A 13,422-nucleotide genomic window follows, 5' to 3' on the forward strand; every position below is an offset into this window, starting at 1 on the left:
TTTTGCTCGGAAAATAATCGTTATTTCTTGAGTTTTATTTTTTGCTCAGAAAATAAAACTTAATTTTTGCGTATGCGCATGCGCATTCGTGAATAGACAGGGGGCGGCAGCATTGAACCTTTAACGCCACTGTGGAGTGGGTAATGAAAATACAGATACCAGGGCAGAAACAAAGAGAACCACATTTCTAAAGAAAAAGTGCAAAAAAGCGCATACGCATACGCAAAAATTAAGTTTTATTTTCTGAGCAAAAAATAAAACTCAAGAAATAACGATTATTTTCCGAGCAAAAAATAAAACTTAAAACGTAACCATTATTTTCCGAGCAAAAAATCAAACCTAAAACGTAACCATTATTTTCCGAGCAAAAAATAAAACTTAACGCGTAACCATTATTTTCCGAGCAAAAAATAAAACTTAAAACGTAACGATTATTTTCCGAGCGAAAAATAAAACTCAGTTAATAACGATTAAAAAGTGATTTTTATAATAAAACTTATAACCATTACGGTCCCTGAGCATAACACACCGCAATATAACATCGCATATTCTTCAGTTATATTTCCTTTTTATCCCTATCACTTTCTTCCTCTCTATCTTTGTCTCTATCGTTTTTAATGTTTATGTTTATGTTTATCTTCACCTTCATGTTCATGTTCAAGTTCATCCCCATCTTCATGTTCATCTTCATCTTCATCTTCATTTTCATCTTCATCTTCATCTTCATCTTCATCTTCATTTTCATCTTCATCTTCATCTTCATCTTCATCTTCATCTTCATCTTCATCTTCATCTTCATCTTCATCTTCATCTTCATCTTCATCTTCATATTCACCTTCGTTTATATTTAGGTTTCTTTACTTTTATTCTAATCTTTGCCTTTATCCCTTTTTTCTTCTACATATTCAACTTTACCTTCTTCCTTGCATAAATCTTAATCTTCATAAGTCTGATTCCTAAACTGCTGCTTAGCAGATTTCTTTAATTCAGTATATTAAAGCAAACATTTAGGAGACATTTCCGCCCCAACCATGTACATGTACGGCATTAGTGTTGGTGTCATTTTTAATGGATTTTTTCCCTTCATGTTAAACCAATTTGAAATTTGAACAAGTAAGAAAGTCTAAGTTCGGGCGCAGCCGAACATTAAATACCCGGCGCAAATATTAAATACATGATTTTCACCTTTCCGAAAGCTACCGCTACATGGTAAGCCGGGGTGTATCAATTTTGAGTAAATTAGCGTCCTTAAATTTCAAAATGTTTCAAGTATTTCTAAAATTTACCGTTATATGAAAAGCCATAATTTTAGTCCGATTTCAATAATTTTCATCGTTTTGCTTTTATGTAGCAAGCACAATAAAAATACCGAGTTTGGTACAAATTGGTAGAACGGTTACCGAGATACATATATGTGATCATAAGTGGGCGGTGCCACGCCCATTTTTCATTTTATTATAGACGTTTTTCCTGGTAAGGAATTGTTGCAAGCATCAATTTTGAATAAATTGGCTTTAATATTTACTGATTTATCGAAGATTTCGTATTTCTCCAAATTACCGTTATATGAGATGTGGGCGTGGTTATTGTCCGATTTTAAAAATTTTCGGCCATTTGGTATGTTATACGAAGGCCAACAACTGTGCCAAGTTTGGAAGAAATTGGTGCAGCGGTTGCCAAGATATACACATGTAACCATAAGTGGGCGTGGCTACGCCCATTTTTCAAAAATTTATAACATTCTTATTTTTCGTCTAAAAATTATTGTAAATATCAATTTTGAGTTAATAATCTTCAGTAGTTACTAAAATATCGCAGTTTTCGTATTTCTGAAAATTACCGTTATATGGGAGGTAGGCTTGGTTATGGTCCGATTTTGCCCATTTTCAATAGCATCCGTCCTACGCCCGAAAGAAGTACACGTACCAAGTTTTGTTAAGATATCTTAATTTTTACTCGAGTTATCGTGTGCACAGACGGACGGACAGACGGACGGACGGACAGACAGTCACCGCTTAATCGATTTCTCTTTTCATCCTGATCATTTATGTATACATTTGTCTATATCTACCTCGATTCGTTTTGCCTGTTACAAACAACCGTTATGTGAACAAAGTTATAATACCCTTGTGCACAAGTGCGCTCGGGTATAAAAATTGTCTGCACATCTGCATCAAAATACCTTTCTAATGATTTATACCTTCGAGGTATAGTTTAGCCGTAAAAGGGGTGTAAAGAAACATGATTGCCAATCGGAGCAAAAACAAATTTTCCGTACTAGATTGAATTTTTTATATTTGTTTCTGGCATTAATTGTTTGAATAAAATATTTTCTATTTATGCAAAATAAGAACGCGAGGCAATGTAAGGATAATATGTTACATATTTAGGTAATTTTTAGCATTTTCTATATAGTAGAACGTATCTAACACTTAATTTTTTAAAAAGCAAACCTTTTCTACTTTATATAAATTTCATTCTACATATTTTTTTAACAACTTAAGTAAAGTTCTGCATCCGCCAATTTGTACAGCCATACATAAAAAAATAACGAAGTTACTTTATTGACGCATTGCTATGAAAGAGTTACTTTTTAACAGTGAGATTTGGCTAACTTTCAATTTTTTTACTGAAACCGGTGGTGAACACTCAAAAAACGGCCCCAAGAGGGGCATAACATGAATGAAAAAAACGGAATAGATTTGAAGTCAAGCGGAGTAGAGGAGTAGATTTCAAATTCTTTCAAAACCGGAGTAAATCTAATCTGATCTTAGTGGAGTCCAAACACTAGTAGGGAACGAATTCTTTACATTTTAACACTAATGACCCACAGATGGCGGGAAAACACAGGGTTGTATCAGACTTTCGATGTGGTTTCGAGTTGGTTAGCTTTTAACCATCTCAGTGAAATGGTTAAGTGCTGTAATTTTTATACGGCGAAACTACGCTAAATCAAGTGGGTTATCGGGATAACCCACTCAATAGCCATAACTACGTGGTTAGCTCCGGTGGGGACATGGTATAAGATAAGATACCAAAAACCAAAAAACATATGGGAACCTCATTATATTGCAATATATTCGGGTTCTTCATCAAAAGTGATAAACTGATTTAATTATCATTTTATCTCGTTTATCCGAAGTTTATCAATTTATATGAACGCCGCTATTATTTTATCTTTATATATTTATATTTATTTTTATAGATTAAAAATCGTGTTTATTTTGGTTCACTTGGGCCAAATGATGTTGTCATTGATGCCACAGCAAGCGATATCATGACATGTGGTGAAATTGGGTGTGGTGAGTTGCGGTGCGGTGGAATTGGGTGTGGGAGTAACGGTGTTGTGAATTCATGTGGGGTGGGCTTAAGAGGTGTGGTGAATTTAGTTGTGGTGAGTTAAGGTGTGGTGGATTTAGGTGTGGGGAGTTAAAGTGTGGTGAGTTGAGGTGTAGTGAGAAAGTTGAGGTGTGGTGAAATAATGTGGTGAATAAGGGTGTGGTGGATTTAGGTGTGGGGGTTAAGGAGTGGGGAGTTGAGGTGTGGTGAATTAAGGTGTGGTAAATTAATGTGGGGTGAGCTCAGGTTGAGTAAGTTTTTAAGCGGTGGTGAGATGAGTTGAGGTGAGTTAAGTTAAGTTAAGGGGTTATGATCTTTATCCTTATCTTCATCTTCATCTTCATCTTCATCTTCATCTTCATCTTCATCTTCATCTTCATCTTCATCTTCATCTTCATCTTCATCTTCATCTTCATCTTCATCTTCATCTTCATCTTCAACTTCATCTTCATCTTCATCTTCATCTTCAACTTCATCTTCATCTTCATCTTTATCTTCATCTTCATCTTCATCTTCATCTTCATCTTCATCTTCATCTTCATCATCTTCATCTTCTTCTTCATCTTCATCTTTATCTCCATCTTTATCTCCATCTTTATCTTCATCTTCATCTTCATCTTCATCTTCATCTTCCTTGCTCTCATCATCTTCATCTTCTTCTTCATCTTCATCTTTATCTCCATCTTTATCTCCATCTTTATCTTCATCTTTATCTTCACCTTTATCTTCATCTTCATCTTAATCTTCTTCCTCGTCTTGGTCTTCATCTTTTTCTACGCCTTTATCTTTTCCTTTATCCTGATCTAAATATGTCCAGTCTTTTCTTCATTTACATATTTACCCCCACCATTGTTATTAGGTTAGGTATTTAAATTTTCCTTCCTCTTTGTCTTTATTTGTAGGTTTCTTTACTTTTATTTTAATTTCCATATTTATCCCTTTCTTCTTCTCCATACTCAACTTTACCTTCTTCCTTGTTTGAGTCTAATCTATTCATGTACATACAAACGTACATCTTATTCCTAAACTGCTGCTTAGCACGTTTCTGTAATTCACTANTCTAAATATGTCCATTCTTTTCTTCATTTACATATTCACCCCCACCATTGTTATTAGGTTAGGTATTTAAATTTTCCTTCCTCTTTGTCTTTATTTGTAGGTTTCTTTACTTTTATTTTAATTTCCATATTTATCCCTTTCTTCTTCTCCATACTCAACTTTACCTTCTTCCTTGTTTGAGTCTAATCTATTCATGTACATACAAACGTACATCTTATTCCTAAACTGCTGCTTAGCACGTTTCTGTAATTCACTATCAATATTAAAGCATACATTAGGGGGCATTTCCGCCCCAACCATGTACATGTATGGCATTGGTATTGGTGTAACTTTTGAATTGATTTTTTCGCTCTATTTTAAACTAATTTGAAATTTTAAAAATTGCCTGCACACACTGCCTGTTTATACCTTAGAAGTATAGTCTAGCCGTAAAAGGGGTGTAAAGGAAACATGATTGCCTATTTATATAATGATAAACAACTTCCCTAAAATGAACACAAAAAGGTACGATTAGATATTTCTAAGCTCACCTTTATGGAAAGGTGTTATCAAAGGAGATTAAATAAACAAAAAAAAAACTTTTTAATATACAACGCTTTTATAAATAGACTAAAAATTAGAAAATAACATTTCTCAGTCCCATAANAAAAGGGGTGTAAAGGAAACATGATTGCCTATTTATATAATGATAAACAACTTCCCTAAAATGAACACAAAAAGGTACGATTAGATATTTCTAAGCTCACCTTTATGGAAAGGTGTTATCAAAGGAGATTAAATAAACAAAAAAAAAACTTTTTAATATACAACGCTTTTATAAATAGACTAAAAATTAGAAAATAACATTTCTCAGTCCCATAAATAGAATTTGTTTTGATAACTTTAGATTTTGAAATTTTAGCAAGTCATTATAAACATTTATGAGATTGAAGACGAAAAACGTGGAGCGCATGCAATACAAAGCATTAGATTTAATTGACAATAGTCAAACTACATAACATAGACCTAAAATTTCTACAGAGAAAGTACAACTTTGAGATCGATTTTAAGCGGTCGTTATTCATATATCCACATTCATACATATGTATATTAACCTTCATATCAATTCAAGTCTATTACATCCGCCCCCCGCTTTTCATTTTCAATCTCATAAATGGTTTATAATGACTTTATCAAAACAAATTCTATGGGATTGGGAAATATTATTATTATATTATTTTTAGTCCATTTATAAAAGCGATGTATGTATATTAAAACAGTTTTTTTTTAATTTAATTTATTTGCTCTTTTTTAGTCTTGTCTGTATGATACATATTAAAATAATTCAACTTGCAGTGCAATCAAAAAGCGAAGTTCGAATTTTTTATTAGATATGACTTTTTGCATTTTAGGTGACATACATACATATAGCAGCAGTTAATTTCATTAAAGAAATGGCGTGTCGTCCATTTCCGCTGTAGCGTATGTAAATAGTGCATATATTTACGCGCAATGTTTAACTTCTTCTGGCGGGGCGACATCTAGAGTCTTCTAATTGTATCTCTTTGATATGATGCCTAAATAGCTTTGCTACATTTATAGTATAAATGGTGGTCTGGACATACAACATTGCAAGTTGAGAAAAGCTTTGTAAAATAGGTTTGCACGTTTACTCGCGACTAAATTAGACGGTGATATCCCAAAAACCATCCCGAACATGGGTGACTGAAATATCCGGATCGTTATTGGGAAGGTATTTCTACCCGGTTGGACGATGTACTCGTAAAAAATAAGTGGGACGTATTCTCTATTTAGGAAATGCGTTGCATGGGCTTATTTGGTACACTTGTAGTGAGGCGAGAAGTACGCCGAAAAGTTCATTACCTAGCGTCATTCGATAAAATTTCTTGTCAACTCCGTTATTTGAGCCAGGATTTTCATGCAATTTACTGCTTTTTCTTTTGAAAATTGGGATGGTTAAACGTAATTTTTGGTATACAGTTTGCTCACCATTTCCACCATTCAAGTATTTGTTCAAGTATACCATGTCTTCCCATGAAGACGATTATCTCCTCGATCTTCCTAAGAACTCCGTTACAGTTAATTGAAGGAATATTCTGGTCTGACATACCGTGAAGATTTTAGGAGGAACCAGGAGTTGTTGGCGGCGGCGTGTGGGTGGTGGTGCGGTTGTGTCTGTTATGTGGTCTGTCGTGGTTGTGGTGTGGTCTATTGTGTTGTTATTATGTGGTGCTTTGGTGTTTGTGTTGGGCTGCTCAGGTGGACTGTGGTTAGCCGTGGAGGCTGCTCTGTTTGAGCAGCAGGGGGCCACAAACGATGTGGTCCACTGCCGATGTGTCCGTAGTCCTGAGCAGACTCTGAGGTGACTCCACCCCTCGCAAACATTACACTTGACTTAGGTGGAGTTGTGGTGTAGTCGTCTCTGGCATACACAGCAGGTGTAGGTTTCTGGCCCTGGGTTTGACTCGATGCCAGCCCTAAGCAGAAGAATACGTAGCAAATGTAGCCCTACGGACGAACAACTTCTGAGATACTTCGCCAACCTAAACGGGGTTAGATCGCCAAAACAACAGCCCTTGGTCGGGTAAAACCCGAGTCATTCCGGTACGTAGAACCGGCTGTCGCGCTCGGGCAACACGCTTTGTGCTCTCGTTCGTCTGAGTGATTCTAGTTGGCCGTTCACAGCTGACAACAACAATTGTGTACAGAAGAATTTCTCAGTGTGAACGCGAAGGGCAACACCAAAAGAGAAATCGTTCCCACGACAGTCGGGTCTACGTAACCGGAACGACCCAGATTTATATCTGGCCAAGGACTGTCACTCCAGCAACACTCCCCAAAAAGTCTTTGGGGAGTTTGTATGCTGTTACAACAACAACACCCAAAAGAGAAATTGCCGAAAATGAGCAACAAAAGTTTCCCTGTGTGAACCTAGTCTAAATGGGAAGCAACGAAAAGATCAAAAGAGACAAGAAAAGTTGAAACGAATTGACGGTACGGAGGTATCTGTGCTCTTCCCCTCTCTTCTCCCCTCCTTCGCCCACGAACGAGCAGACTTGAAAGCAAAACTTGACGTGTCTGAAGGGGGACTAAGAAAACGGCTGACAAAATATTGACTCATAGGTGCAACATACATGCGGCGATAGTCGTAAAGTAGAAAAAAGAACAGTGGAAATTTTATTTTTGTTTCTTCTATAATTGTTACATTTCGGTGCGGTCGAGTGATTTCAATACGACTCAATTGAGGTTTGGTTGCATTATCTCGGTGTGTAACCTTTTGGTGCGGAGCTCTACATTTATGTATGTATATATGGCCAATGAGCTCGAAGAAGGCCTCGCTGTTATAGAGAGGAATGCGCTTCTAACAAAACCACTCTGGGTGTATGGGCCAACGCGATAGGGCAAAATCATGTGTTCAAATGTAAAGTGAGGCGACTTTTTCTCGAATCTGGAAAGAGATCGACAGCTGTAAAAGCTAAGAGCTCAACAAGCTTGTCACTAGAAAAACAAGAAAACGTTAAACCGCTTTCAAAAGGTTTTAAGACCGAATAGTTTCGGAAAAAAGCACGGAAAAAATTAAGCCATGATGAGAATGAAGAGGAAATGATCCTAGTTGAAGACAATAGATAGTTCGGTTGCAAAAATTAAATACGTTTAAACCGCAACCTAGCAAAAGCTGGGCAGTTTAAGAGGAAGTGTTGAGATGACTCCATGTAGTCGCCCTATAGTGAGTGCCGACATTTTGCCTAGCGTTTGCTTAGGTGGTAGTAGGAGATCCGACAAGGGCACGACCTTCACCCATCTGTTTAATGGATGAAATCTACTTTGTATGAAATTTAACGTGTTAGGAAACGGGACTGAGTTGGCTGCAAAAATCCTGGCCAAGATATGTACATATTTAGGCAAAAGTTATTCCAGTTCATTTGTTCTGGGTGAGACTGACTCAAGAGGGCTTTTTATGGGGTCTGACAAGGAAATATTCAGACTCAACCGAAAGAAATGTGAAGCATTACCCAACTAGCTTTAAGCGCAACGTAAGCGAGTCCAGAGCGCTGATTGTAGCTTGGCTATCAGAGTAGACATTTACCTCATTTATCCCTGTCGCGGAAATCAGCAAGATTGTTTCCTAGGTAGCAGAAACCTCTGTCTGGAGAATTCATGAGACAAAAAGATTCTATCAAGCGTAATATTTACTGATTGAACATTCTTATCAAGTATCCAGGCTTGGAAAAATTCTGCCTCTTTTTTTACCTCCTCAACTTTGTTATACGCGTCTCTCTCTCAGTCAAATATGAATATTAAGTTAACATAAAAAATCAATATCTTATTTATTTTCGAAACTATTGACCGGCTAGAGCACTATTGACCTCTCAAAAATACCTTTTCAGACATAATCCTGAAAACTCGGTTTTGTCTTTTTTGTTTATAAAATTTACTAGATTTTCATCACACTAAAATCCTCTCGAAGTAACCATTCATTTATTAGTTCATTACCACAAAGATTTTGGCGATACAAATTTAGTTTTATTTCATCGAGACTTCAAGATGCAAGAAAAAATAAATAGCATAGCGTAGTTGCCTTACCTACACATACAGACATCCCTAACTTTATACATAATAATCGTTTTTATTGTCGTGTTTTACAGGTGTCGCGCTTTTCGTAGTTGTTGTCATAATGTCTTTTGAGGCTTTCGATACCAAAGACGTGGCTGATGGCTTACAGTGGTTCTTCAGAATATTCCCACATTTTTCGCTTTCGATAAGCTGGAATAAATTGTATGTGAATTGGGCAACACGAAATACCTGCAATAGTGAAGTTCTCCAAGTTCTACCCGATGCATTGCGATGCGCTCTTTTGCCAAAGTGTTGTTGTAAGTTTCGTAAATCATTTAAAAATACGCCACTAAGCCTAATCATGTTTCGTTTAATATTTGTTATTTATAGCAACAATACCTTATTTTGCGTACGAAGAACCAGGTATTCTCCTAGAAACGTTGTACTTGGTCGGAACCGGTGTAGTATTCTTCCTTATCATCATTTCGCGGGAGTATGGCATTATCGACGAAATTATATATATGATCAGAAAACGGGCATTGTAAGTTGTAGTCTTGAATATACACACATACGTATTTAAATTCGAGCTTTATCTGCTTATGACCATGTATAGTAAACCACCACCACCTCCTGAGGATGGCTACTTTGATGATGACGTGGATAATGAAAAGAGTCGAATATTAAAAATGAGCAGCGATCAATTAGCCAATCAAAATTTGGTGTTGAATAGCGTCACGAAGTATTATGGCAAATTTCTGGCGGTAAACCAGGTGTCATTGTGTGTCAAGGAGTATGTCAACAAAAATCACTTTAACCTAATTTTCTAGCTGATTGATCATTAATACAATACTAATATTCTAGAAATGAGTGCTTTGGCCTCTTGGGCGTAAATGGTGCCGGAAAAACGACTACATTTAAAATGATGACTGGTGACGAACGCATTACCTATGGCTCGGCCTATATTAAGGGCTTATCACTGGAGTCTGAAATGAGTAAGATTTACCAGGACATCGGTTACTGTCCACAATTCGATGCATTGCTAGACGATCTCACGGGACGGGAGACACTACACATCTTCTGCCTGTTGCGTGGTGTACGTCGCAATAGGATTAGTCGCATCATAGATGACCTGGCAAGATCATTCGGTTTCACAAAACATTTGGATAAGCCGACAAAGACCTATAGTGGCGGCAACAAACGTAAATTGAGTACAGCAATCGCCGTAATCGGTAGCCCTAGTGTGATATACCTTGACGAACCGACAACGGGAATGGATCCAGCTGCGCGACGTCAACTTTGGAATATGGTCTGCCGCATACGCGACTCTGGCAAATCTATAGTGCTAACATCGCATAGTATGGAAGAGTGTGAAGCGTTATGTACACGCCTGGCTATTATGGTGAATGGCGAATTTAAGTGTATTGGTTCTACACAGCACTTGAAGAATAAGTTTTCGAAGGGTTTGATTTTGAAGCTCAAAGTAAGACGTGCGGCAGATCCGTTGAGACCATCAGCAAGAAGGTAGAGTGAATTTTTCATGCATTGTTGTTTGAATGTTTCGAAGAATTTACTACTATGATTAATATACATAATATTTAGTTCTAGAAGTGGTCGCACCGATCTTTCGCTTATGGCCATAAAGATGCAGCAGGACATTACCACGGTGAAGGAATTTGTTGAACAAAAGTTTCCACAAGCATTATTACAGTACGTATTCTAGAACTCATTTTTGAGTTTTGCACGAGGCATTTCGAAGCCTTCATCCATAATTGGGGTAGTTATTATCAGCAAGTTAACAGATTGTCTTCGGTAAATGTCGTAAGAGGCCGATGGTTATGATTGCTAACATGGTTGCCACAATTGGTAACTTTCTACCAAAATTGGTAACTTTTAAACGGTTTGGTAACTTGGTAACTTTCGAATACTGGAAATATTTGAATTACAGTGGCAGCACCAAGGGCTGCACTTTTAAAACAACTTTCGAATTTTTGCGATAAATTTTGAATTCTACCCTCCACATTTTAATACTGGCCATCTGGCAATAGTTGCGTTTGTTTACTCATTTCCAGTAAAATACAGTAAAAGTTTTTACGAATTTTCATGTTTTGGCGTTTTCGTACGCAAAAACTTGCAAAGTAGGGGAAATTGAGAGAGCGAAAAATGACAGTTGAAGTTGCAAGTTTTTACTAGATTTGACTGGATAAATTTTTACTTGTAAGAATTTGCCAATACAAAAAACAGCTGGTCGCATGTTGCTGGATGTAATTTAAACTAATAAGGAAACTGTTTGTGGGTTTTTATTGTTGAATTTCACAAAATAAACCTATTTAAATATTAAATATATTGTTTTATTAGGAATTTGCTGCGAATAAACAACCAATTTATCAGCTGTTCATGAAACTTGCAAATTATTACTGGAATAGCGTTCGCGTACTTTTTGGCAAATTTTTTCTATGAGAGCGAATTCTTAGAAATAAAGTTACTGGAGAGTTGCTGGCAAGTTACTGTATAATTTGTAAACAAACACAACTAATTTTTGGTAAGGTCCATAACGTCCCGTTTCTGCCTTAACTTCGTATCTGCAATAGATGTATTTTAGAGAGAGAGTAAGAAAAAATGCTTCATTTCTTCCCCTAGGATACAATAAACGCATTTTTTACTTAATATTTCTGATTCCACTAACAGTAGTGAGAACCCTCATTAAGTCTTTGTTCTATTTTCAAATAGTGTGACGCTTAAAGAGCTGTTATAAGTGGTAATATTAGTTTTCCCAAAAATTTTAGATACGTGGTTAAGGCAGAAACGGGACGATAAATCGTTTTGATTATTCCGGTAAAAAAAAACGTGCTTTTTACCAGACCCATCTACCGACATGTATTTCGACACCTACCGACATATATTTCAACGTACAGTAAATTATGAAATCCCGAAAAAATTAGCAATTTTCGCAATTTACTCGAAATTTTGTACGAGTCAAACGAACGGTTAAAAGTACTCGCCACTTTTTTGTGTGCCGGTGCTATTATTCCGTGAGTCGCAGGTCCAAGTATCGGCACATTCCGAACGAAAAATTACACTGAAAATGGCACAACGCCGAAACCGGTTTGTCTCCAAACAAAATTTGACAAGGGATGATGAAAATCGTTCCACATTACATCATACTCCTACCCTGTCGGAAACACCAACAACGAAAATGAGAACAACTGCACATGCAGTAATTACTTGCTAGAAAATTGTTTCTATTAAAAAAAATTATTATAATTGTCAATAGCATTTTCATCTTGATAGTTTATCAAGAAAATAGATTTAAACTTCTGTGCAAGAATTGGGAGTTCTTGATAAATAATCAAAAATTGACAAATTATAAAAATATTGAATTTATTAAGTGCACAGAACCGGGCTGTAAGTATATACATATTTGTTATGAAATATAGCAGTGTTATTCAGTATATTTTGTTCTCACTGAAGAAGTGAAGATTTTGGTAGTGACGATTTGTATTGTTTCAGTATGAACTTTTAAATACCATAATTATAAACCTGTGCTTGGGAATTGACCAAAATGAGGGAGCGGTAGATATCACTGCGTTTGATTAATGAGTGTTCCCGGCCTAAACAGGATGCTTTTTCTGGAATAACAGTGTGTGTTTCAGGAAAAATTCCAGTCATTCTGGCGTTCTATTGAAGATATCGATAAATTATCCCTCACCGGGACTAAAGTCCTCCTCTGGGAATTACTTGAGTGATAGGTACTTAACGGTATGGCTTCAAAATCAGATTTCAAAGCCGAGAATAATCAAAAAGGGGGTTCAATAGAGTGGTGTCCTTCTCATACTGCTTAACTACTATATCTTCAAACTCCCTCCACCACCAGAGGGTATACCCTTGATTCCATACGCTGATGATTGCTCTATTTTGGTGTCGGACGATGACATTGTTTCGTGAATATTTCTCATGCCTTTCCAATTCATTATTCATTTCGCGCATGTGAAAGTAAATCAAGGAATTTGACATTTTTCAAATGCCATTGATATTTGTTCATGATGCAATAATGAATGGTGTTGTACGTTGTGACAGCTCGAAATCGAACTACCTTAGGTCAATATTGTATTTTGGAAGTACAAGAAAAACGGGAAGAAAAAAAACCTTTTAGTTGAAAAAGTACTAAATTGTATGCCTTCTCAACAGCGTTCCGATTATCTGAATAGGTATATATATGGCTTGGTAGTATCATAAAGTTGTAGATAATTAAAGTAATCAACGATGGTCAAAAGAATTTAGTGACCCTTATATCACTAAAACCCTGTTTACAACATTAGTTAGGCCGATTCTGGAATACGGCTCGGTGGTTTGGAATCCAAGGTATCAAATTTACTCAGACAAGATAGAATCAATTCAAAAACAATTCCTACTTTTTGCTTTAAGAAATTTCCGATGGGATTCTCAATATAGTCTTCCACCTTATACGAGTCG

General features: G+C 36.4%; 1 protein-coding gene across 6 annotated transcripts in view; it reads left to right on the forward strand.

Moving 5' to 3' along the window:
- Nucleotides 1-13,422, forward strand: part of Abca3 (ATP binding cassette subfamily A member 3) — a 50,021-nt gene that overhangs the window by 30,149 nt on the left and 6,450 nt on the right. For all 6 annotated transcript variants that reach the window (XM_017609840.1, XM_017609842.1, XM_017609844.1 and 3 more), the window contains 5 exons: nucleotides 9,045-9,269; nucleotides 9,343-9,493; nucleotides 9,566-9,742; nucleotides 9,814-10,473; nucleotides 10,552-10,659. In XM_017609840.1, coding sequence (XP_017465329.1) covers nucleotides 9,045-9,269; nucleotides 9,343-9,493; nucleotides 9,566-9,742; nucleotides 9,814-10,473; nucleotides 10,552-10,659 — 1,321 coding nt within the window. The remainder of the gene's footprint in view (nucleotides 1-9,044; nucleotides 9,270-9,342; nucleotides 9,494-9,565; nucleotides 9,743-9,813; nucleotides 10,474-10,551; nucleotides 10,660-13,422) is intronic.

The sequence above is a fragment of the Rhagoletis zephyria genome, unplaced genomic scaffold (genome assembly GCF_001687245.7).
Source record: "Rhagoletis zephyria isolate East Lansing unplaced genomic scaffold, Rhagoletis_zephyria_1.1 Rzeph_scaffold_00259, whole genome shotgun sequence".
Classification (NCBI taxonomy): Eukaryota; Metazoa; Arthropoda; class Insecta; order Diptera; family Tephritidae; genus Rhagoletis; species Rhagoletis zephyria.